This window comes from Bufo gargarizans, unplaced genomic scaffold (genome assembly GCF_014858855.1).
Source record: "Bufo gargarizans isolate SCDJY-AF-19 unplaced genomic scaffold, ASM1485885v1 original_scaffold_2196_pilon, whole genome shotgun sequence".
In the NCBI taxonomy this organism is placed as follows: domain Eukaryota; kingdom Metazoa; phylum Chordata; class Amphibia; order Anura; family Bufonidae; genus Bufo; species Bufo gargarizans.
The window spans coordinates 39,010-65,501 of record NW_025334682.1 but is presented as its reverse complement, the minus strand read 5'-3'; the positions used below and the strand labels follow the sequence as shown (position 1 = coordinate 65,501).

Below are 26,492 nucleotides of genomic sequence, written 5' to 3'. Positions count from 1 at the left end.
ATCCTGACAATAGGACATCAATATAAATCGCTGCACAACCCCTTTAAGATTATTGAAGAGAGCACAGGATATTTTGAATTTTAAAGAGAGTCTGTCACCTCAATTTCACCATTATAACAGCATAGCCCCAAAGCAGATTGCAAACTCATTCCAGACATACCTGTGTGTACTTTGAGTCTTTAGTCTATGTCCAGGAAAAGCACTTTTATTCTGCTCAAAAGGCTTCCTTGGGATGCTAGAGGAGGAGCCGAAAGGTGGGAAAGGTGGCGGGCTCGTACAGTTTGAACAGCAAAGCCCGCCCAGCCTGGGCACTTGGAACAGCAAAGTGGTAGAATATCTGCTAGGAAACCACTGCTAAGGACAGGCAACAAGCAGAAGAGACTTGTTTGGGCTAAAGAACACAAAGAATGGACATTAGACCAGTGGAAATCTGTGCTTTGGTCTGATGAGTCAAAATTTTAGATCTTTGGTTCCAACCACCGTGTCTTTGTGCAACGCAGAAAAGGTGAACGGATGGACTCTACATGCCCAGATCCCACCGTGAAGCATGGAGGAGGAGGTGTGATGGTGTGGGGGTGCTTTGCTGGTATTACTGTTGGGGATTTATTCAAAATTGAAGGCATACTGAACCAGCATGGCTACCACAGCATCTTGCAGCGGCATGCTATTCCATCCAGTTTGCGTTTAGTTGGACCATCATTTATTTTTCAATAGGACAATGACCCCAAACACACCTCCAGGCTGTGTAAGGGCTATTTGAGCATGAAGGAGAGTGATGGGGTGCTGCGCCAGATGACCTGGCCTCCACAGTCACCGCACCTGTACCCAATCGAGATGGTTTGGGGTGAGCTGGACCGCAGAGTGAAGGCAAAAGGGCCAACAAGTGCTAAGCATCTCTGGGAACTCCTTCAAGACTGTTGGAAGACCATTTCAGAGGACTATCTCTTGAAGCTCATCAAGAGAATGCCAAGAGTGTGCAAAGCAAAAGGTGGCTACTTTGAAGAACCTAGAATATGACATTTTCAGTGGTTTCACACTTTTTTGTTATGTATATAATTCCACATGTGTTAATTCATAGTTTTGATGCCTTCAGTGTGAATCTACAATTTTCAGTCATGAAAATAAAGAAAACTCTTTGAATGAGAAGGGGTGTCCAAACTTTTGGTCTGTACTGTATGTCTGAAATGACGTGACAGACTCCCTTTAATGTATTGTGTGTCACAGATCTGTTCTCAAGCTCTGACATTAGGGAAATGCTGCTTACTATAAATATATGAGCGCAGGTCTATTGTATTTTTTTCTATCAAATGTATGACATGTCTGTAGACTTTAGTCCGGTCCATACATTCAATGGTTGCTATCAAAATTACTGTGACAGAGCTGCGCTCATTTATAAAACGTAGCACTGAGAATAGATTTGTGACAGTCTGTAAGGATAATGAGGCCCCAGGAAAAATCAACACCTACCTCAGTCCTGTTTAAAACGGTTAGCCTTGCTATCTTTGCAATTACAAGCTGTCGGACAGTTTCCGGGTTCTTGTCAGAATCCATTAGTGGGTTATTCTGGCAATTTAAAGACTGCAAATTGCTAAGTTTGTTCAACTCATTGATAAAAGACCACTGTAAAAGAAATTACAGGACACACAGTACCACGTTATTAATCTCGCTTTACATTTTGTAGATTAGTAGTAATAATAATAATAATAATAATACACAAATACATTTCTGGAATGCCAGTTACTTAATGTCCACAGGAAGACATGTATAAATGTACATGGAAACGGTTTAAAGTCTATCACTAGAATAAAAACGTCTCTTTGCTGCATCCTTCTTTCCCCTCCAAGTTGCTCTGAATGGCAGAGAATGTAGGAGGGATTCAGTGGATGTACACATGATGTTACTAGAGAGGCTGTTTACTAACTACAACTGCCATGCCTTGCATATGCCTCTACTTCATTGTGCAGCGAAGCGGCAACTGGGGCAAGGCCAATCTCCCCCCCACTGTGTACATTAGAACAGAGAGAATAGTGCCTGCACATACAGCAAAGGCAGTCACTGTGACCACTGAATCCATCTGTACCTGCATGACTGCCAGGATGTGCTCAATGGTGTACAACGCAAACAGCACCGACACTATCTATCTAATCTAACTATTTAATGGAAGTAAAAGGCAGCACTCCAGTTAAAGGGGATCACCCCTCTGGCCCCTGTGATATGAGCATCAGAGCATTTTACAGGCTAGAGCAGCGCTAAAGCCTGCCCATCAGAGCCGAAGAAGTCACTGGGAATACTGCTAGGCAAAAGCCTCCGCCTAGCTTACCCATGGAGAGCCCACTACGTCCCTGGAACTCCATAAAATGCCTTTGCCCTATGCGATTCAGCGCATGGCAAAGGAGAGCATCGGAGCATGAAACGCCCCTTTAAAGTGAAAAAAGTGGACTTCTTTATTCACCCATGCTTCTGCAACGTTTCAGCTGATCTCAAAGGAAACTTTAGGAAAAGACAGGATTAATAGATATGTTAATGATATGCAAATGATGAAAAAATGGAAATGAAATATTCAAAACATCTCCATTTTTTCAGTATAAATGATGTGCACTATGGCATGCTATTAACCAGGTTATTATTGGTTGTCTGAGGAATGTTCTGCCATGCTGTATGCACACAAATCATCATGATCTGTTGCTGGTAGCACCCTTTACAATTGTGACCAATAACATCCCAGATGTGCTCAATGGGAGGCAAGTCCGGAGAACCTGCAGGCCGTGGAAGTAAGTTTAGGCCATGTAGGCTGCTCACAGTAGAACGAGCAACATGTGGCCTGAAGTTGTCCTGTTGAAAAAAGGGATACTTCGGAAAGATGACCATACAAATAGTTCCATGACCAAATCAATGTAACACTAAGCTGTTAGTGCCTCTGAAACAAAAACGAAAAGGGGTCAGTTACTATATACAGTGGGGAAAAAAAGTATTCAGTCAGCCACCAATTGTGCAAGTTCTCCCACTTAAACAGATGAGAGAGGCAGGTAATTGGCATCATAGGTACACCTCAACTATGAGAGACAGAATGGGGGGAAAGAATACAGGAAATCACATTGTAGGATTTATAATGAATTAATGGGCAAATTCCTCGGTAAAATAAGTATTTGGTCACCTACAAATAAGCAAGATTTCTGGCATTCACAGACCTGTAACTTATTGTTTAAGAGGCTCCTCTGTCCTGCACTCGTTATCTGTATTAATGGCACCTGTTTGAACTTGTTATCAGTATAAAAGACACCTGTCCACAACCTCAAACAGTCCCACTCCAAACTCCACTATGGCCAAGACCAAAGAGCTGTTGAAGGACACCAGACACAAAATTGTAGACCTGCACCAGGCTGGGAAGACTGAATCTGCAATAGGCAAGCAGCTTGGTGTGAAGAAATCAACTGTAAGAGCAATTATTAGAAAATGGAAGACATACAAGACCACTGATAATCTCCCTCGATCTGGGGATCCACGGAAGTTCTCACCCCGTGGGGTCAAAATGATGACAAGAACGGTGAGCAAAAATCCCAGAACCAGACGGGGGAACCTAGTGAATGACCTGCAGAGAGCTGGGAAAAAAGTAACAAAGGCTACCATCAGTAACACACTATGCCGCCAGGGACTCAAATCCTGCAGTGCCAGACATGTCCCCCTGCTTAAGCCAGTACATGTCCGGGCCCGTCTGAAGTTTGCTAGAGAGCATTTGGATGATCCAGAAGAGGATTGGGAGAATGTCATATGGTCAGGTGAAACCAAAGTAGAACTTTTGGGTAAAAACTCAACTTGTCGTGTTTGGAGGAGAAAACATGCTGAGAAGCAACCAAAGAACACCATACCTACTGAGCAGCATGGGGGTGGAAACATCATGCTTTGGGGCTGTTTTTCTGCAAAGAGACCCGGACCACTGATCCGTGTAAAGGAAAGAATGAATGAATGGGGCTATGTATCGTGAGATTTTGAAAGAAAACCTCCTTCCATCAGCAAGGGCACTGAAGATGAAACGTGGCTGGGGCTTTCAGCATGACAATGATCCCAAACACACTGCCTGGGCAACGAAGGAGTTGCTTCATAAGAAGCATTTCAAGGTCTTAGAGTGGCCTAGTCAGTCTCCAGATCTCAATCCCATAGAAAACCTTTGGAGGGAGTTGAAAGTCCGTGTTGCCCAGCGACAGCCCCAAAACATCACTGCTCTAGAGGAGATCTGCATGGAGGAATGGGCCAAAATACTAGCAACAGTGTGTGAAAACCTTGTGAATACCTACAGAAAACTTTTGACCTCTGTCATTGCCAACAAAGAGTATATATCCAAGTATTGAGATGAACTTTTGTTATAGACCAAATACATATTTTCCACTATAATTTGCAAATAAATTCTTTAAAAAAAAAAATCTGACAATGTGAATTTCTGGATTTTTTTTCTCATTATGTCTCTCATAGTTGAGGTATACCTATGATGAAAATTACAGGCCTCGTCTTTTTAAGTGGGTGAACAATTGGTGGCTGACAAAATACTTTTTTGCCCCACTGTATTATACCACGCCACATATACCTGGGAGTAGGAATGTTGTGAGGTGAAGACCTCTTCTTGGCAATTCCCATGTGGTCTCCAGACCAATCTCCGGCTATTACTGTATCGTAGAAAAAAAGCATGACTCATGGCTGAAGAGGATAGACCTCCATTCCAGCATCTATCGCCATTTTGCTGTGCACCATGATAGCATTTGAAAGCAGCGGCGTGAGGTCAATGGAAGTCCTTTAGCTGAACTTCTGGCTCATAGCCCAGTGTTGTGCAAACGGCTTCTGATGGTTTGTGTAGACAGTGTTTGCCATCCTAGGCTTGGGATGTTAAGTACTATTTCACCTGCAGTACTTAATGTATCACTGTGCCATTTTTCTAGTCAAACAATTTATCCGTGCATAGGTTCGCCACTGTGCACCTCTTCCTGTCATTTCAGTTCGTTGTTGCTCTCTCAAACACTGGGACACGCAACACTGAACAGTCCTGACATCTTAGCTTGGGTGCGTAGCAGTCTGCTGGAGCAATAAACCGAGGTCTCTCAGTTCACGGATTCTGTATTGTAATGTCCCATTTGTGGGACAAGGTTTATAAAAAGAGAAACATGTTTTGATCTCCAGTACATATCCTTATGCAGATTATTGTTCTAGTGATCTAATGGATATCATTATAAATGGGATAATGAAAGCATTATTTCTTGCAATTTATTCCTGTTTTTAAATCAATAACCTATACTGTAGGCATAAACACGCAATATAATGGGAATGTATAAATGCTTTCAACAATGAACAGACCAAATAAGATATAATAAATACAGTCTTTATTGAAAACATCAGGAACAGGGTATAAAAATACTTAAATAGTCACTGACTTTTCAAGCACCTTTATCTCCAAGGTCACTTTATACATGATCCTGAACAAACCTTTAGAACACTATCCAACCTAAAAACACTTTTCAAATCCCTGCCACTAAGGTCTCCCTTCTAGCAATGTTGCTTTCCACTCACTACTAGGTAAATTCCGTCCTCAGCAGCAAGGAGAGCTGAAGGAACTGGGCATGTCTTTCATCATAGGCTGTCTCCAGAGCTCAGTGACATTTTAAGGCTAGGTTCAATCTTCCATTATTTGGTCAGTCATTTCCATCAGTTATTTGCAGCCAAAACCAGGAGTGGGTCTAAAACACACACATTACATCTGATCTCTGTGTAGGCTTCACTACTGGCTTTGGCTCACAATAACTGACCAAGTAACTGAAGTGTGAGCTTAAACTCAGCGTACAAAGCTTTGCGTCTGAATACAGCAGAATACTCAGCGTCTCCGACTGCTGTTATCTGTGTATGACAGCCGCACCTTCCCGCCAGCACACCGTAGGTGCATTTGTTACCACAGTCCGAATTAATTTATGAACTGCTTGAGTGCATGTTTTGGTTTTAGTTTATTAGTCAGAATCTCTCACTGGACTGACTCTGCATCAGTTTCTGTGCTGTGATTAATAGTGCCTCTTGTGTTCTGTGAGCATAACCTCTTACACACCATGTGTGCTGAGGATTGGGATTCCAGCTGGGTTAGCAGCACACGGTTACAATACCTCAAGCATGTAATCAGTGTGTCCAGGTGGTAAGGGAAAACAAGACGGCAGGTATTGGGATAACGCTTATTGGTGATTGGCCAAGTAGCATGGGAAAGGAATTCTAGAGCAGTATAATACTGGCAGACTGCTTGTATTTGGACATGCCCCCAGGCCGAGGAGAACTGCTGGATGCAGGGGCAGCACACTGGGACAACTAGTCAAAATAAGCAGACCAGAGTGTCGGGGGAGACTGGAGGCATAGGCTGTGACCAGCAAAAGCAGTTCATTTTGTGAAGCTCGAAAACTCAGTTACCCTTTAAAAAACGTCAATACTCACATACTAGGCAGCAGATAAGGGGCCTCAGGAGGCCAACGGCAAAACGTGTTGGAAGCTGGTTTTGCAGTCTATAATATCCTACTGATGTTATATGTTTTTATGGTACATTTGTAATATACACTGTAAGGGGTTACCTATCATGTATTCATTTATCACAATAACTGTATGCCTATGTAGGATATATTGCTTATTGTCTCATCACAATCTGCATTACCTGCTATCTAGCATCTGTTCATTAAACAGATTTTTCTCAAATATCACCTTTAATATTCTTTCTGTAAGTCCTTTAAAGGAACAAATACAGAACATTGTACATAACAAAATAATTATTCTAAAAATGATTTAAAGGGGTTGTGTCACTCCAGCAAATGGCATTCATCATAGAAAGTACACAGCACCTAATATTGGACTGTGATTCTCCATAATGCCTTCCTTTGCTGGCTTGATTCATTTTTCCATCACATTATACATCGGTTGTTTCCAGGGTTTACCGGCCACTGCTGCAGCGTAGATACGAGATGGCCGGGACAAAAGCTGTTTCACATGCGTGTCCCCACAGTCCAGGCCAAAGTGAGACAACCTATTTAAGTTAACATTTTCCAGAGAAAGTTTTACCTTAAAGAAAGGGGTTGTTGCTAGTATATGCAGCCAATGTCTGATATTCTTGAAACAGAGCCTTTGAAAAGTGACGACTGTGCATTCACGGCTGCCCTCCATTCATTTTTACAGGAGTGCCAAAAATAGACAAGTGTCACGCTCCGCTATTTTCCGAGGTCCCATTAAAATGAATGGGAAGCGCAAGCGCGGGCACCGCTGCGTTCACTTCGATGGGGCTTACGGAAATAGCCGAGCCAGCGCAAGGCTGTTTTCAGCACTCCCACAGAAATGAATGGCAGCAACGCATGCATGATGCACCCGCCATCACTCTGCGGTGTCTGTTTTAAGGATAGGTGGGACCTGCACCTATCAGACTTTGGGGGCATATCTTTTAACCGATTACCACATACATGTAGATGGACTTGGTATAATAATACTAATTACTAACTTTTATGTACTCCAAATTGATGGGCAAAAAAAAAAAATCTGCAACTTGTCTTGTCAAAACGCCTTAAATAGCAACATAGTTATTAACCGCCTCCGGACCGCCTAACGCAGGATCGCGTTCCGGAGGCGGTTGACTCAGGCACCTTCATGCACCGGCGCGTCATCTCGCGAGGCGCGAGATTACGCTCACAGCCGGCCCGCGCATTGCGGGCCAGCAAAAGTTAGAGGACAAGTTCGTCATCAGCCTGCCAGCCAATGATCGTCACTAGCAGGCTGATTATTTTTAAATCGGAAGCCATATAACACCTTATATTTATAAATATAAGGTGTTACATGGCTTCTGTGCTCCTCTGCTGATCCTTTTCGTTGGTTGGTTCCAGCAGAGGAGCACAGTTCACAGCGAGTACATACCAACAGTACACTTAGCCCCAGATCACCCCAATTAACTCCTTGGTCACCCCTGTCAAAAAAAGTGATCAGTGTAAACGGTCACTATATTTTTTTTTAACTAGTATTGACGGTTAGGTTTAGGATAGTTTAGGCCCCTTTGTTAGGCAGTTAGCGCCCAGCCCACTGCACCGCAGTCACTGATTCGCTGATTAGCGTATCACTAATCAGCATTGGTGCTTTTATAGTATCTGTAAGGGCTGTTTCACACGAGCGGATGCCATGCGTGACATCCGCTCTGTGAATGACAGCCAAGACCCGATGCAGACTGCAGAGGCACGGAGCATTAACATGACTGATAATGCTCAGTGCCTCTCTGTGACCTCTTTATTACGAAATCACAGCGAGATAAGTTGTTACAGTGACTTCATAGTAAAGAGGTCACAGAGAGGCACTGAGCATTATCAATCATGTTAATGCTCCGTGCCTCTGCAGTCTGCATCGGGTCTTGGCTGTCATTCGCGGAGCGGATGTCACGCACGGCATCCGCTCGTGTGAAACAGCCCTAAGTGATCAGAACTGATCACAGTCAGATCTATAATAGTATTAGTGTCACCTTAGCTCGCCCTCCACCCAAAACGCAGTGTTTGCCCGATCAGGCCTGATCGGTCGCCCACACGTGCGTTCACCCACATCCGCCCCGGCGCAGTGACAAAAATTTTTTGGGGTTTTTGATCACTGCACAATCACTTCACAAGCGCTGCGGCGATCAAAAAATCTGTTTTGATATTTTTTATCAGTCGCAGCGGCTTCCGGTACTTCGCTAGCCTCCCATTTGTAAGACAGGCTTGCTTCTTTTCTTGGGTAGTCTCAGGGAATACCCTCTAAATTTAGTTGACCAAATGGCAAATAAGGGATATTCTTCTGAGGAGCCCTACAGGCTTCTGACCCAGTCGGATGAGGAATGGGAACCCTCATCTGACGAATCCAGTGGGTCAGAATATGAACCTGTAGAAAGCAGTGGCAGTCTTACCCAAAGTTCGGACGAGGAGGTTGAGGTCCCCGATACCACCAAGCGTACCCTGCCCCGTGTTGCTAGACCACAGGTTGCGCAGGATCCGCTTCAAGGGCAGCAGAGTGGGGCTGGCGCTGTCAGATTACTTGGTGAGGCATACACCAGCAGCGCAGCCCATCCTATACCTAGTACCAGCACTGCCGTACAACATGGTGAAGTGGCGAGCACCAGAAGGGCAGTTGAAGCCACCGCACAGACAGGTCCGTAGAGCCCATAGAGTCCCTGAGGTGCTGGCAAACCCTGATTGGCAGCCCCCAACTTCAGCCGCACCAGTAGTTCCCCCTTTCACCGCCCAGTCTGGAGTTCGGGTTGAGACAGCTCAGATCAGTTCGGCACTGGGATTTTTTTAGCTGTTCTTGACTGCGGAGCTCTTGGACTTAGTCGTGGCAGAAACAAATCGGTATGCCACTCAATTTATAGCCGCCAACCCGGGAAGCTATTATTCCCTGTCTTTCCAGTGGAAACCCGTCCAAGTTTCCGAATAAAAAAAAATTCTGGGCCTTTTCCTCAACATGGGCCTAACAAAAAAGCATGAATTGTGGTCATATTGGTCCACGACAACAGCACCTCCCGTCCCAGAGGCCACCCAGCTTTTGACCGGCTCCACAAAATTCGGCCCCTCATAGACCACCTTAACACCAAATTTGCAGATTTGTATACCCCTGAGCAAAACATCTGCGTAGACGAGTCCCTTATACATTTTACCGGGCGCCTTGGCTTCAAACAATACATCCCAAGCAAGCGCGCCCAGTATGGGGTCAAATTGTATAAGCTCTGTGAAAGGGCCACAGGCTATAACCACAAATTTCGGATCTATGAGGGTAAAGATCAGACCCTGGAGCCGGTCGGTTGCCCTGACTACCTGGGGAGCAGTGGGAAGACAGTCTGGGACTTGGTGTCACCCTTATTTGGCAAGTACCATCTTTATGTGGACAATTTCTACACAAGTGTGCCCCTCTTCAGGCATTTGTTCCTAGAACAGATTGGCTGCTGTGGCACCGCGCGACCTAGTCGCCAGGGCTTCCCTCAACGGCTCGTTACCACCCGTCTTGCGAGGGGGGAGAGGGCTGCCTTGTGTAACGAAGAACTGATCGCGGTGAAATGGAGAGACAAGCGTGACGTTTACATGCTCTCCTCCATTCACGCAGACACGACAATACAAATAGAACGAGCAACCAGTGTCATTGAAAAGCCCCTCTCGGTCCACGACTATAATTTGCTCATGGGAGCGGTGGACTTCAATGACCAAATGTTGGCTCCTTATTTAGTGTCCCGCCGCACCAGACGCTGGTATAATAAGGTGTCTGTATATTTAATTCAATTGGCTGTATATAATAGTTTTGTTCTCTACAGTAAGGCTGGGAGAACAGGATCCTTCCTCAAATTTCAGGAAGAGATCATCGAAAACCTCCTGTATCCAGGAGGTTCCGTGGCCCCATCCACCAGTGTAGTGAGCCGTCTACACGAGCAACATTTCCTCAATGTCGTTGCTGGTACCTCAACCCAAGCGCCACCCCGAAAAAGATGTTGTGTCTGTAGCAGGAGTGGAATAAGGCGCGACACCCGCTATTTCTGTCCTGACTGCCCTGACCACTCTGCCCTATGCTTAGGAAGTACCACACACAGGTACACTATTAGCATAGGGATTACGTTACACAGGACAGGCACGCAGGGCTGTTAGGGCCCTTTCACTCACAGCTGCTGGAAACCTCTCCTTTCACCTGGGACAAAGTGCATAATGTACTTCGCCACATCTCTGGGCGATTTGCGCTTTGCACATTGTCCCATGGGGAAGGAGAAGTTTGTCCTATAAAAAAAAGGTAAAAAAGCAAAAAATAAATAAAAATCACCGGTAAGCAAAAAGGTTAATGTTCTGTTCCAAAAGTTCAATAAAATTAATGTTCTGTTCAAATGTTATTATAAAGTTCATGTTAATAAATTTCTTGCGTTGCGGCCTGGTTTTTTTCTTTTTTACCTTCTAGGTGGACCAACCGATGAACCAGCTGCAGCACTGATGTGCATTCTGACAGAAGCATTGCGCTGCTGTAAGATTACACAAAAGTTGGTGTATGCAAGACAAGATTTCTCCTCTGCAGTAAAAAAAGATACGTTTGCCGAGGCTTATGAGCTGAGGGGGCGGCGGTGTTCATATGCTTTGGCAAACACTTTGTATATTTAAAGGGAACCTGTCACCAGTTTTATGGTGTCCTAACTAAGGGCAACATAAATAAGTGACTGATTCTTTTAGCAAAAGGCTGGATTGATGTGAATGGAGAAATCGGGTTTGCCAGGGCATACGAGCTAAGTGGGTATGGATGTTGGGCGGAGCTCCTATGTCCTGGCAGACGCCTTTTCCCTCCTCTTTTTTTTGGGCAGAGATTTTTTCATCCACATTGATCGATGCGAATGAAGAAATCTGTGCCGTTCATTTTTTCTTTCAGCCCAGAGGCTGAATGAAAAAAGAAAAAATCTCATTACCCGTATGCTGAATATAAGAAGAATAGTATGCTGGCCATACATGTAATGATTGCGGAGACACCCCAAGGTATTCGCTGAGGGGCATATTGAGTCCATGAAAGATTGAAATTTTTGTCCCAAGTTAGCGGAAAGGGAGACTTTGTGAGAAAAAAAAAAAAAAAAATATATATATATATATATATATATATATATATATATATATATATCTATATATATATATATATCAATTTCCGCTAACTTGTGCCCCATAAAAATAACCTTCTATGAACTCGCCATGCCCCTCATGGAATACCTTGGTGTGTCTTCTTTCCAAAATAGGGTCACATGTGGGGTATTTATACTGCCCTGGCATTTTAGGGGCCCTAAAGCGTGAAAAGAAGTCTGGAATCCAAATGCCCTCCTAAAAGGAATTTGGGCCCCTTTGCGCATCTAGGCTGCAAAAAAAGTGTCACACATGTGGTATCGCCGTACTCAGGAGAAGTTGGGCAATGTGTTTTGGGGTGTCTTTTTACATATACCCATGCTGGGTGAGATAAATATCTGTGTCAAATGACAACTTTGTATAATAAAATGGGAAAAGTTGACTTTTAGAGAGATATTTCTCTCACCCAGCATGGGTATATGTAAAAATACACCCCAAAACACATAGCCCTACTCCTTCTGAGTACGGCGATACCACATGTGACACTTTTTTGCAGCCTAGGTGGGCAAAGGAGCCCAAATTCTTAAGAGCACCTTTAGGATTTCACAGGACATTTTTTACACATTTGAATTTCAAACTACTACTCACGCATTAGGGCCCCCTAAAATGCCAGGGCAGTATAACTACCCGACAAGTGACCCCATTTTGGAAAGAAGACACACCAAGCTATTCCGCGAGGGGCATGGCGAGTTCCTAGAATTTTTTATTTTTTTTGGCACAAGTTAGCAGAAAATAAGGATTTATTTTTATTTTTTCTTACAAAGTCTCATATTCCACTAACTTGTGACAAAAAATAAAAACTTCCATGAACTCACTATGCCCATCACGAAATATCACGAAATGTGCTATGCCCTCCGGTATGTTTGGTCACTTGGTTATAGTAGGAGGAGAATGCCCTTGTTCTCCTGGGCGTCTCCTTCTGCAAGGCTGTAGCGCTGGCCAATCGCAGCGCAGCGCTCACAGCCTGGGAGAAAAAAACTCCCAGGCTGTGAGTGCTGCGCTGCGATTGGCCAGCTCTACAGCCTGGGAGAAGGAGACGCCCAGAACAAGGGCAGACTAATCCTACTATAACCAAGTTCCCTAAGTCTCCGCCTACTATAAAGAAGTGACCGAACATACCGGAGGGTATAGCAGGAGGACGGAGCGACGCCCAGGGATAATACTAAGTGCAGTGAGATCCCTGGGCACTGCTGTATATATCATGACACTTAGTTCACAATGTATTGCCAGATGAAAGGTTCTCTTTAAAAAAAAAGTTAAAGTGGTTGTCCAAGATTTTTATATTAATGGCCTATCCTCAGGACAGGCCATCTATATCTGATTGCCAAGGGGTCCAACACCCTGCTGATCAGCTGCTCCAAAGTAGCTTCAAACAAAATCTGTAAAACAATGACACAGTTCAGTTTTTTTCCAATCCCACCTCATTACCACTTGTGGTCTATATGAACTTTGCACACCTTAAAGGGAGGCTTTCACCTAAAATCACCATTATAGAACACTAACATCAGGCTCTCCATTACATTCCGCATATTAGAATGCTACCTTCCATATTGCTGTCCATCGCCGATTTTCTCAGTAAAACACTTTATTAAATATGTTAATTAGCTTCTGAAGGTGCCCAGGGGCGGCATTCATGCAGCCGTTGCCCAGGCCCCTCGTCGCTTTTCATACGAACCCCCTCCCCTTTCACCCGTCTGGCCCGCCCTAGGATCTTCTGATTACAACCTCCTCTTAGTGAGAAATCCAGCGTCTGCGCACTTCATTCCCCATTATGGGGAGAGGCACAAGGCCGGCTAGATCGGGATGTATGGGCCGCCACATGCGCATTAAACACTCTTGTGCTCTCCCCACTTTCAGAAGCTAATTAACATATTGAATAAAAGTGTTTTTCTGGGAAAATCAGCGATGTACAGCAATATGGAAAGTAGCATTCTAATATGGGGAATGTAATGGAGATCCTGATGTTAGTGTTCCATAATGGGGATTTTAGGAGAAAGACTCCCTTTAAAGGGCTTCTGTCACCCCATTAAACCGTTATTTTTTTTTTCCTTTACTAATAATCCCTACACTGCGATCTCATCATACATAAGCTAATTAATGATTTTCGTTCAATAGAATTTGTTAAAAATCGATTTTTGAAATATGTAAATTACCTTGCTACCAGCAAGTAGGGCGGCTACTTGCTGGTAGCAGCCGCATCCTCCGATGGTAATGACGCCCCCTCTGCTTGTTGATTGACAGGGCCAGCGGACGGGATCTTTCTCTGCTGGCCCTGCCTGTTTTGATTCAATATCTGGCGCCTGCGCCGCAGCCGTACCTCTCTTCAATCGGCGCAGGCGCACTGAGAGGCGGCCACTCACTCGGCCGCTCGCTCCTCAATGCGCCTGCGCCGATGACGTCACATCTACACCCGGCGCAGGCGCATTGAGGAGCGAGCGGCCGAGTGAGTGGCCGCCTCTCAGTGCGCCTGCGCCGATTGAAGAGTAGAGATGAGCGAACTTCTGTTTTAAGTTCGGCGTCTAAAGTTCGGGTTTGGATTAGCGGAGAATCCCGATCTGGAACCGGATATGGATTCCGACTTCCGTTGTGGTCCGTGGTAGCGGAATCAATAATGGCCGATTCCAGGGGGGTGATCAGGGAGTCTATATGGGTGATCACCCCCCTGTCATTGATCACCCCCCCGTCATTGATCACCCCCCCGTCATTGATCACCCCCCCCCGTCATTGATCACCCCCCCGTCATTGATCACCCCCCCCCCCCCCGGTAAGGCTCCATTCAGACATTTTTTTGGGCACAAGTTAGCGGAAATTTTTTGTTTGTTTTTGTTTTTTCTTACAAAGTCTCATATTCTACTAACTTGTGTCAAAAAATAAAATCTCACATGGACGCAACATACCCCTCACGGAATCCAAATGCGTAAACATTTTTAGACATTTATATTCCAGACTTCTTCTCACGCTTTAGGGCCCCTAAAAAGCCAGGGCAGTATAAATACCCCACATGTGACCCCATTTCGGAAAGAAGACACCCCAAGGTATTCCGTGAGGGGCATATTGAGTCCATGAAAGATTGAAATTTTTGTCCTAAGTTAGCGGAAAGTGAGACTTTGTGAGAAAAAAACAAAAAAAAAATCAATATCCGCTAACTTATGCAAAAAAAATTAAAATTCTAGGAACTCGCCATGCCCCTCATTGAATACCTTGGGGTGTCTTCTTTCCAAAGTGGGGTCATATGTGGGGTATTTATACTGCCCTGGCTTTTTAGGGGCCTGAAAGTGTGAGAAGAAGTCTGGGATCCAAATGTCTAAAAATGCCCTCCTAAAAGGAATTTGGGCCCCTTTGCGCATCTAGGCTGCAAAAAAGTGTCACACATGTGGTATCGCCGTACTCAGGAGAAGTTGGGGAATGTGTTTTGGGGTGTCATTTTACATATACCCATGCTGGGTGAGAAAAATATCTTGGTCAAATGCCAACTTTGTATAAAAAAAATGGGAAAAGTTGTCTTTTGCCAAGATATTTCTCTCACCCAACATGGGTATATGTAAAATGACACCCCAAAACACATTCCCCAACCTCTCCTGAGTACGGCGATACCAGATGTGTGACACTTTTTTGATGCCAAGGTGGGCAAAGGGGCACATATTCCAAAGTGCACCTTTCGGATTTCACCGGTCATTTTTTACACATTTTGATTGCAAAGTACTTCTCACACATATGGGCCCCTAAATTGCCAGGGCAGTATAACTACGCCACAAGTGACCCCATTTTGGAAAGAAGACACCCCAAGGTATTCCGTGAGGAGCATGGCGAGTTCCTAGAATTTTTTATTTTTTGTCGCAAGTTAGTGGAATATGAGACTTTGTAAGGAAAAAAGAGAAAAAAAAGAAATCATCATTTTCCGCTAACTTGTGACAAAAAATAAAAAATTCTAGGAACTCGCCATGCCCCTCACGGAATACCTTGGGGTGTCTTCTTTCCAAAATGGGGTCACTTGTGGAGTAGTTATACTGCCCTGGCAATTTAGGGGCCCAAATGTGTGAGAAGAACTTTGCAATCAAAATGTGTAAAAAATGCCCTGCAAAATCCGAAAGGTGCACTTTGGAATATGTGCCCCTTTGCCCACCTTGGCAGCAAAAAAGTGTGACACATCTGGTATCGCCGTACTCAGGAGAAGTTGGGGAATGTGTTTTGGGGTGTCATTTTACATATACCCATGCTGGATGAGAGAAATATCTTGGCAAAAGACAACTTTTCCCATTTTTTTTATACAAAGTTGGCATTTGACCAAGATATTTTTCTCACCCAGCATGGGTATATGTAAAATGACACCCCAAAACACATTCCCCAACTTCTCCTGAGTACGGCGATACCAGATGTGTCACACTTTTTTGCTGCCAAGGTGGGCAAAGGGGCACATATTCCAAAGTGCACCTTTTGGATTTCACCGGTCATTTTTTACACATTTTGATTGCAAAGTTCTTCTCACACATTTGGGCCCCTAAATTGCCAGGGCAGTATAACTACCCCACAAGTGACCCCATTTTGGAAAGAAGACACCCCAAGGTATTCTGTGAGGGGCATGGTGAGTTCCTAGAATTTTTTATTTTTTGTCGCAAGTTAGTGGAATATGAGACTTTGTAAGAAAAAAATAAAAAAAATAAAATCATCATCATTTTCCGCTAACTTGTGACAAAAAATAAAAAGTTCTATGAACTCACTATGCCCATCAGCGAATACCTTAGGGTGTCTACTTTCCGAAATGGGGTCATTTGTGGGGGTTTTCTACTGTTTGGGCATTGTAGAACCTCAGGAATCATGACAGGTGCTCAGAAAGTCAGAGCTGTTTCAAAAAGCGGAAATTCACATTTTTGTACCATAGTTTGTAAATGCTATAACTTTTACCCAAACCATTTTTTTTTTTTGCCCAAACATATTTTTTTTATCAAAGACATGTAGAACAATAAATTTGGCGAAAAATTTATATATGGATGTCGTTTTTTTACAGCTGAAAGTGAAAAATGTCATTTTTTTGCAAAAAAGTTGCATGACCGAGCGATAAACGGTGAAAGGAGTGTAGTGCCGAAGTGTAAAAAGTGCTCTGGTCATGAAGGGGGTTTCACCTAGCGGGGCTGAAGTGGTTAAGGGAGTCCATCAGTACCTGATTGGCGTGGTCAGATAGCCTGCACCACGACCAGTCAGCTGTTTAAGAGTAGCTCCAGAACTACACAGCACTGTACATCGTGTGGTGAAGAAAGCATGTTACTGCAGCAGTGCTCCCATTCTGGTCAGATATTGATGGCATATCCCGAAGATAGACCATTAACATAAAAATACTGGACAACCCCTTCAAAAGGCTCAAGCACACAGCAGCTGCCCGGCCGTGCCCGTATTGCGGCCCGCAAACAGCGGGTCCGCAATATTCAGCCACCGGCTGTGTGCACCCCGCATTACAGATGCAGACCCATTTACTTAAATGGGTCCGCAATCCGGAAAGTGTGGTGCGGAACGGAGGCACGGAAGCACTACGGAGGCGGATTTCTCTGCGTGCCTCGGCACTACAAAAAAATAGAACATATATTTTGGGCGGTGCAGACGGATCACGGAACCAATCTGCGGAATCCGCATGGATGTTGCCCATGCATGAACGGAAAGGCCGGTCAACGGGTGTGTGCGTGAGACTTAAGGCTGATGGAATGTGGGAAAGCAAAGACTGAAAAATTCCTCCAGCACCCCTTACAACTCACCTGTGATATATTATTGCTGTTAACTGACAAGCTACTTAAGGAAGCAAAACTTTCAGTGCAGCAATCTGAAATAAAAAAAAAAAAGGAGATTTTTGTATAACTTACCATTAAAATCTCTCTCGTTCTTCATTGGGGGACACAGGAACCGTGGGTATAGCTATGTCCTCTAGGAGGCGTTGACACTAGTAAAAGCTGTTAGCTCCTCCCCTGGCAGCTATTCCCCCTCCAGCCTGGAAACAGAGCTTCAGTTTGTGTACAAGCAGTAGGAGAAGCAAGCCAACCATAGAAAAAACATGGAACACCAACCATGCCAAAAGCAGCAACAGCTACAACTGTGGTCGAACAACAATACTGGGTGGGTGCTGTGTCCCCCAATGAAGAGCGAGAGAGAGATTTTACTGGTAAAATTATACAAAAATGTCCTTTTCTCGCCCATATTCATTGGGGGACACAGGAACCGTGGGACGTCCAAAAGCAGTCCACAGGGAGGAAAAAACCAGACCCATGGAAGCAAGCGTCCCTGCAGGCATCTAAGAACCGTCGCCTGCAAGACCACGCGGCCCAAAGCAGCGACCGCCGATGCACAAGTATGCACCTGCTAAATTTTTGTGAATGTGTGTAAGGAGGACCAGTAGCTGCCTTACACAACTGAGCAGCCGAAGGGTGATTCCTCCGAGCCCAAGAAGTGCCCACCGCTCTGTGGAGTGAGCCACAACACCTAAGGGTGGAAGTCTGCTCTGGGCGCGGTATGCTTCAGCAGTTGCAGACCGAATCCAACGTGCAATCGCCACCTTGGAGGGCGCCAATCCCTAGCGAGGACCCCTCGGAAGACAAAAAGGGGTTCCGTACTCTGGAAGAGACTGGAGGCTGCCAAATAGTGATCGGAGCTCTGACAATGTCCAATAATGTAACTCCCTTCTGTAGGGTGTGAAGGGGAGAAACAGTGAAGGAAGGACAATTTCTTCATTGATATGGAAGTCAGAAACCACCTTCGGGAGAAGAAGGAATGGGTGGAGAACCGCCTTATCCTTGTGAAGAACCAGGAAGGGTTTTCTGCAAGAGAGCCCCCCTCAACTCAGACTCCCGTCTGATGGATGTGATAGCCACTAGAAACACTACCTTCTAGGACTGGAACGCTGAGGGAACTATTTTCAGATCCCAAGGTGGTAAAGGACAGTACAGAGGAACCGTATGTGCCACTCCCTGAAGGAAGGTTTCCATTGGCACAAGCGAAACCAGAGTACGCTGGAAAGCTGCCCCAGGATAGAAGCGCCAACACCTGACCCATCAGGAAACTAAGAGCTAAACCAGGTCCAACCCTGATTGTAGAAAGGATAGGACCGTGGGGAGACAAAAACGGAGTGAGGGGATCTCCCGGCTTTCACAGAAGCCCAGGAAAGACCTCTGGGTCCTAATAGATAATGGGCGATGCAGGCTTCCTAGCATGAATCATAGTGACGTCCGCCGAAAACCCTCTCTACGTCAGAATGGAGGTTTCAATAGCCACGGCGTCAACCAATACTCTAAATGCTGATGTAGGACCGGACCCTGTGAAGAAGGTAGTCTCTGAGTGGCAGTGACCAATGGACATCTCCTAGAAGGAGAACGAGTTCGGTGAACAATGCGCGACGGGCCAATCCGGAGCAAATAGGATTAATCGGAATGCCCTCCATCTTGATCTTCCGTAGAAACCTGGTAGGAGAGGAAGGGGGGAAAAAACACGTAAGGAGGGAGAACTCCCGCCAAGGAGATATCAGGGCATCCACGCCGCATGCTTCCGGAACTCTTGCTCGGGAGAGAAAGGTGAGAAGCTTTCGTGCAGGTACTGTTAGCACACCCGGACCAATGGAAGAAGTCCCTGTAGAAGGAGGGATGTGGAGGGCACCACAGCCCACCAGTTGGGATCGGAGCGTGTCTGGAAATGGAAGGCCACCAAACGAATACTCCGTGCAAATGCAGATGAGGGAAGGTAGTAACGTGAAAACTACCAAGGCATGCAGGGTGGCTATGAACCATGAGCCAGAGGAGGAAAAAGACCGGAGAAGAATAGGCTAGGTCTAAGTCCATTACCCGTCTGAGACCAGCGCTATACAGAGTAGCCAAAGATTAAGTGGCTGTGCAAAAACACCACCTGAGGAGGAAGCCAGGCAAGGGGAGTCACACTGTATTGCTAGCCCCATACCCCAGCAGAGGAGGGGGCCACCTGCAGAGGCCACAGAATTCAGTGCTAGAAGAGTCCACCACATGAAGAATGAGCTGCAGAAGAACCAAAGTATGTAGTGGTAATGCAAATACCACTCCCACAGTAGTAGCCAGCCCTTGCCCGTGAGCGCAGAACTGAGGGGGAGGCCTGAGACTATCCGTAGACGCCATGTACCATACTGCCCGAGTTAAGTAGAGCTAACTTAAAAACTCTACCTGGAAGGGCGCTTAACAGGAGAAACTACCAAAGCTAGCGCTGAGGGGGATGTCCCACTACATCAGTGATCCCCCCCCCCCCTTAGACTGGGAGGAGCTAACAGCTTTTACTAGTGTCAACGCCTCCTAGAGGACATAGCTATACCCACCGTTCCTGTGTCCCCCAATGAATATGGGCGAGAAAAGCAAATATTAAGAAAGATGCATCCTATGTTGTTCTTAAAGCATATGCATGATAATCAGAGAATAAAACAGATACATAAGGGCAGATTTATCAAATGTCTAAAACACCTTTCTTATTAAGGCCCTGTGCTGGCAGTGGATCCACCGAAGTTATTAAGAGCTGCCAGCCTCCACCACTGCTTCTAAATGTAAGCTGTTGCTTCCAAACTGCTCAGATGCCATGGTGACAATACGGCTTATCGCATACATGTGCCACAGGTCTCCTGTTTGAAACAGCAGAAACCCAGCAGTTATGACACCCACTGCATGTGCGAGGGGGCAACATGTTTAAAGACGCAATTTCCACTATATATATATATATATATATATATATATATATATATATACATATATACACACACACACATATACACACATCGCAAAGGGGTTAAAAGCATAATAAAGAAAAAGAATCACTTACCATGATGGGCAATAAATGTCATTGATGAAATCAGGTTATTTGAAATGTTAAGGTGCTTTAATCTGCAAAGAAAAAAATGTAATACAATATATACAAAATAAGGTCAGGGTTGCTGAGAAGATTCATATATCGTTTTGGCGGAAAAGATTCAGTAAAACATACAAACTCCTCTTTCACTCCGCGGCCCAGAAGCTCAGCTTCTACTGCTCTGTAACATGCCTGCAGATTGCACTGCATTTCCTGCCTCCTCGAAAGTACTGACAGGAGGTTTCCTCCTACTACCTGCTTTAGTTTTTGTTTGCCGTCTCTCGTCCCGAAAGAATGCGGTTGGCATTTCCCATAGTGCTCAGTATGCTATCTAGTTCATGTGGGAGGGCAGGGAAGTGAAAGGAGGTTCTGGGAGGGGCGAGAGATCCCCTTCTCCATTCTTGGTTTAAGCCCTTCAGTAAAGGCTGCCCCGGGTTGAATGTGTCAGAACAGAAACATGGAGATTGGGAGCGCAGTTTGTGGCCATGGAGGACCAGGATTTTCTCTGGGCAGGGAGATCTCCCCCAAGTTTTAGTGATGCTCTTCTGGCATAGTGACATGTTCCCAGAAGTTGCATGGATGGTACATTAAGACTATAACTTTGTTGGCCAGCATACGAGTGGGCAATCAGTGTGCTTTCCTCTGCTTTGCTGTCTGTCTGCTAGTCTGAAGATGTCTGCATCTGGAGATTCCTCTGACCCTCCGAGCAGGTCTGCAGATCGCATCAAGGCCCTCAGCCTAGTAAGCCTCCTTCTCCTGCTCTTTGGCTGATTATGTTGCACCTTCCTTGGAAAGTATAGTAGGTTGATGCTATACCTTTTGGTCACCACCAGGGTGTTTCTTGGTTCAGGTATTCCCTTTGAGGGTTTTGTTATCTGGTAACAGTTTCACTATGTTTATTTTTTTAGACAAGAGAGGCCTCTTCTGCTTAATCCTCAGGTGGTGAAAGTTCCCCCAAAATGTGCCTTATGCAGGAAAACTCTGTGTTCCCGCTTTAATAAGAAATTGGTGGCAGAGGAGTCCCCCTTTTTTATGGATAATATGAGAGATCTAATCAAGGATAAAGCAAATTAAGCTATTGATTTAAGGATATATTCGCCTTCTGCTTAAAAAACTCTGGAACCCTCTTATTTCCATGCGGATATGGATGAGGGTGAATTATTCTCTAATGGGGACTCAGACTCATCTGATGATGACTTGGGTCAACCCCATTGTTTTCCAGGAGATACTGAGTTACTTCTAAAAACAGTGAGAGATATCATGAAAGTGGAAGATGTGAAGGAACCCCAATCGGTCCAGGATCAAATGTTTCAGGGCTTGGAGGAAAGAACTAAGTTTTTTCTATCCATAGCAATATAAAAAAAATATTATAATAATTAATAAGGAGCAGAAAGAACCAGAAAAAAAGACCAGGGGTCTCTAAAGCATTTACATTAAAATATCCGATTGCTGATGAAGATGCAGGGGGGAAAATAAAAATAAAAAAATTAAATAAAATTTCATGCCCCTGTAGCACGCATCTCAAAAAAGCCTTTTCATCCATTTGAAGATATGGGCCCTTTGAAGGACTCCATAGATAAGAAATGCCAAGGACTTCTAAAGCGTTTCTGAGAGACAAGTATGGCAAAGCTCAGACCAGCCATAGTAGCGACTACTTTCCCTATGGCTGAATTAACTAGAAGATAATTTGGCCACAGATGCCTCCAGGGAAGAAATGATAGCTTTCCTTTCAATATAAGCCACACATTTTTATAATGCTACTTAAAGGGCGGTATCCATGGAGGATCAAAAAGTCAATTATGAGACTGTGAAGGCGATAGATTTTTGGGCACTCTTTTAGATAACATCCTACACAAAACATCCGATAAGAAAAGGTTTTCACTCAGAATTTCTTTATTTTCAAAGACAAACTTTTCATAACCAAGGACATAGCTTACCAGATCAGAAGAAAAGGGAGCCTTCTGGGAAATGACAATCTTCCAAAGGAAAAGGAAAGGGATTTTTCTTCAATCCTTATAATGCCTCCAAAAAGAAAATCGAAATGTGTCCAGTGGGGGGCAGACTTGGGTTATTCCATCAGGCTTGGGAATCCAACAAACACTTCCCCCAGGGTCTTAAACTTTATTCAGTTGGTGCATCGTAAAAAAAAACATGCCACCAAACAGATTCATGGTCAACAGACAACTTCCCCAAAGGCTCAGTCAATCAGCTCTGGAATCAGAAATTTCTGCACTCATACAAAAACAAGTCATCTCCTGTTCCTCAAGATCAGCGGGTGCAGGGATTTTACTCTCCACGTTTCTTTGTAAAAAAAAAAAAGTTAATTCTGATTTTCAACCTCAAATTAATTTACGATAAAGGTCAAAATGGAAACAATTAGGGCCACGGTGAATCAAGATTGCTATACGGTGACTCTGAACTTGTCAGAAGCCTACTACCACATTCGCACCCACAAAAACTTCCAAAAATATTTTCATGGGATATTCAAGCAGATATTGACAAAAATAATGGTGAATGTCTCCAAGTATCTCCATCTAAAATCCAGATACACAAGAGAAAGCCCAATGTGAGAAACTCACAGCATGTTGTCAGTAGGAGGTCCTGTTCTGAGCTCTGCTCTTCTGACAATTATTTATAAGGCTGTGTGACCTGTAATCTATTGTATTAAACTGATAGCATTATGTCAGTGTAATTCAGGAGATTCCAGGACTCTCAGGGTACTTTTACACTAGCATTGTTAGAATCCGGCAGGCAGTCCCGTTGCCGGAACTGCCTGCCAGATCCGGAAATCCGTATGCAAACGGATATCTTTTTTATCTGAATCCATTGGACTTATTCATTGAAATACCGGATCCGTCTTTCTGGGATCATCCGGAATAATGGATCTGGTATTTAATTTTTTCAAAGCTAGATAACTGCGCACGTGCAGACCGGAAAACCGGATCCGGCAATTTCCAGAACACTCGATACTGCAAGTGCGGTAGTGTTCCGGAATTTTGTCCGGAAAAAAATACAGTAGCAAGCTGCAGTATTTTGTCCGGTCAAATACCGTACAAGGGACAGAATGGAAGACATTCTGATGCATACTGAACGGATTGCTTTCCATTCAGAATGCATTGGGACAAAAAGGAAGCAATTTTTTTCCGGTATTGAGACCCTTTACCAGATTTCAATACCGGAAAAGAATAATGCTAGTGTGAAAGTAGAGTTGTTGCGATACCAATTTTTTGATTCGGTTTCGATACCATGAAAAAGTATTGCGATACTCGATACCATTCGATACCACGCGAAAAAAATAAACAAAAAAAGCCACGTGCATTCCTCATTTTTAAAAATGGCGAATCGCGCAGTTTTTATTTTATTTTTTCTGTTCCGGCATTCACCACCTAGATTTTTTTAAATATATTTTAATAGTTTGGACTTTTCTGACGTGGCGATGTAATATGTTTATTATTTATATATTTTATATGTGAAATTGGGAAAAGGGGGTGATTTATACTTCATATTTTAGTGTTTTTTGTTTGTTTTTTTTACACTTTTTATTTAATAACTATTTCCCCCTTAGGGGCTAGAACCTGGGATCTTTCATCCCTTTTCCTATTCAGCCTGATAGATCTCTATCAGGGTGAATAGGACTTCACACTGTCCCTGCTGCTCTGTGCCTTGTGCACACAGCATCAGGGATGTTACCATGGCAACCAGGGCTTCTGTAGCGTCCTGGCTGCCATGGTAACCGATCGGAGCCCCAGGCTTACACAGCTGGGGCTCCGATCAGAAGCTGCCACTGCACCACTGCACCACCAATGGCTAAAAACCACAAACATGGCTGAGGATCTGGTGGATATGCTGTGGACCCCCTTTTACTGAAGCGCTGCGGATTTTCCATTTGGATTTGCATACAAAAATATGCAGCTGATTATAGTAGGAGAAAGTGAGTAAGATTTATGCAAAGCCATCTGCATACATTTTTAAATCCACAGCCTGTCCATTTCTGACAGGATTGTTGCAGATTTTTCTCCATTAGAAGGGGTGGCACGTCACTAGGATATACAACCAATGTCCTCTGGAACGGGACCCCCAAAGAGAACTAGAGCGCACTGCGCGGCGTGCTCTCCGCTCTCTTCTGTGGGAGATCCAAGAACAGCAGAGTGCTCCAAGCATGCCCATCTCCTCCGTTCACCTCTATAGGACTGCCGGAAATATTTTCGGAACTTCCACAGAAGTGAATCGAGGGTGGCTGCTCCTGTCCGCTTCGCTTTCGTTCATTTTGTGAGCCCCATTTTAGAAGTAGGTGGCATATCCTCAGCAATCCTAAAATGTTTCACATTTTGCTGAATTACCCATGCAGCCACAGCAAAAGTCCTAAATAAATAAAAATAGCTATACTGCCCTCCCTTCATCCCATGCCAGTCTCTGTACAACCTGATTTCCTGAGAGGACATTGCAGACAGCCTGGTTATACAAAGACTGGCACAGGACCTGGTACAGTATGTCAGGTAGTGACAGAGGAGGGGTATACTGCTTCATGTTCACCAGGAGCTGGAGCCGAAACCCAAAAGCAAATCTGCTCAATTTCCGCTGCTTTGGGCGCACTCAAGGGTAAGTCTGCTGTGAATCTTACTGCATTTCTGCAGCGAAACCCATGGAAACCGGCAGCAAAACCCACCGCTGATTTTACCATTTGCGCTGCAAAGTGTGAAATTCACAGCAGGGGGAGAGGGGCGGAGGAGGGGCGGCAATGAGAAGAGAGGGGCGGAGGAGGGGCGGGCGCACTGCGCCACCAATGATAGGATTATTTCCACACAGAGCGGCGCCCAGCGATGTCCCAGCACTCACCATTAGTCCTGGGCGCCGCTCCGTTCGCCTGCAGTGCTCCATTACTGTCTCCTCTCCTGCTCCACATGCTGCTGATTACTATCGGAGCGATGGGAGGAGACATCAGATTCACTAGTGGGCGTTCCTTCTCCCTGGCTGTAGCGCTGTCCAATCGCAGCGCAGGGAGAAGGAACGCCCACTAGTGAAGCTGATGTCCCCTCCTCCGCCCCTCTCTTCTCATTGCCGCCCCTCTCTTCTCATTGCCGCCCCTCCTCCGCCCCTCTCTTCTCATTGCCGCCCCTCCTCCGCCCCTCGCTTCTCATTGGTGGCAGCGGCAGCAGCACAGGGGGAGGGAGGACAGCTTCCTTCTCCCCGTGCTGCTGAGAGAGAACATGAGCGCGCCGATAGCAGCGCGCTCATGTTCAGAGATACTAGACTGCGCAGAAGCGCAGCCCAGTATCGAAAAAACGGAAATCGTATCGTATCGATACCGGGACAAAAGTATCGATTGGGTATCGAAATTTCGATACCCGCAACAACCCTATGTGAAAGTACCCTCAGAGTCGCACAACATTATAAATCATTATACAGTATTATTGTGCAATCCAGTCAGAAGAGCAGAAGTCACAATGGGACCTCACATTGACACATTGAATTCTCGCATTGAACTCTCTTGTGTGTCTGGCCGATTTCTCATAGCGCAGCCTTGACTTACGCTCTTTCTTATCAAATCCAGGTGGTCATTAAGACCATTTCCTCCTTAGGGTGTCTGGTAAACAAGGAAAAGTCAGATCTATTACGAGTCAGATATTATAAAAGTCATCAGAAAATCTCCCTGGGGTTCACCTGGACTCATCATTTGACCTCTCTTCTCCAAAAGAGCAAGGAGTTGTCCATAACCCAGAATGTTTTGCCTTTCAACTCAAAATAGTATTCATAAGGGTCATTATGAGGCTTTGGGTCTCTTAGCATCAACTATTCCCTCGGTCAAATGGGCACAGGCCCATTTAAGAATTCTTCAAGCCTTCCTGTTGTCAACCTGGGAGAAAAAACAGCCCTCTCTGGACAAGAGACTAAACTCTCTTCCTAGGTGAAAAATTCCCTCAGCTGGTGACTGATCAAGAAGCACCTTCAGCAGGGGGTTTGATGGGGTCAGGAAAATCAAATATTGTTGTCATCACCACCGACATCAGCAGATGATGTTGG

General features: G+C 44.9%; 1 protein-coding gene across 1 annotated transcript in view; it reads right to left on the bottom strand.

The window, feature by feature from the left end:
- Positions 1-26,492, bottom strand: part of TBCE (tubulin folding cofactor E) — a 95,796-nt gene that overhangs the window by 32,957 nt on the left and 36,347 nt on the right. The window contains exons 3-5 of the mRNA XM_044274984.1: positions 20,445-20,506; positions 17,384-17,448; positions 1,468-1,620 (exon numbers count right to left, since the gene is read on the bottom strand). Of these exons, the coding sequence (XP_044130919.1) occupies positions 1,468-1,620; positions 17,384-17,448; positions 20,445-20,506 (280 nt within the window). The remainder of the gene's footprint in view (positions 1-1,467; positions 1,621-17,383; positions 17,449-20,444; positions 20,507-26,492) is intronic.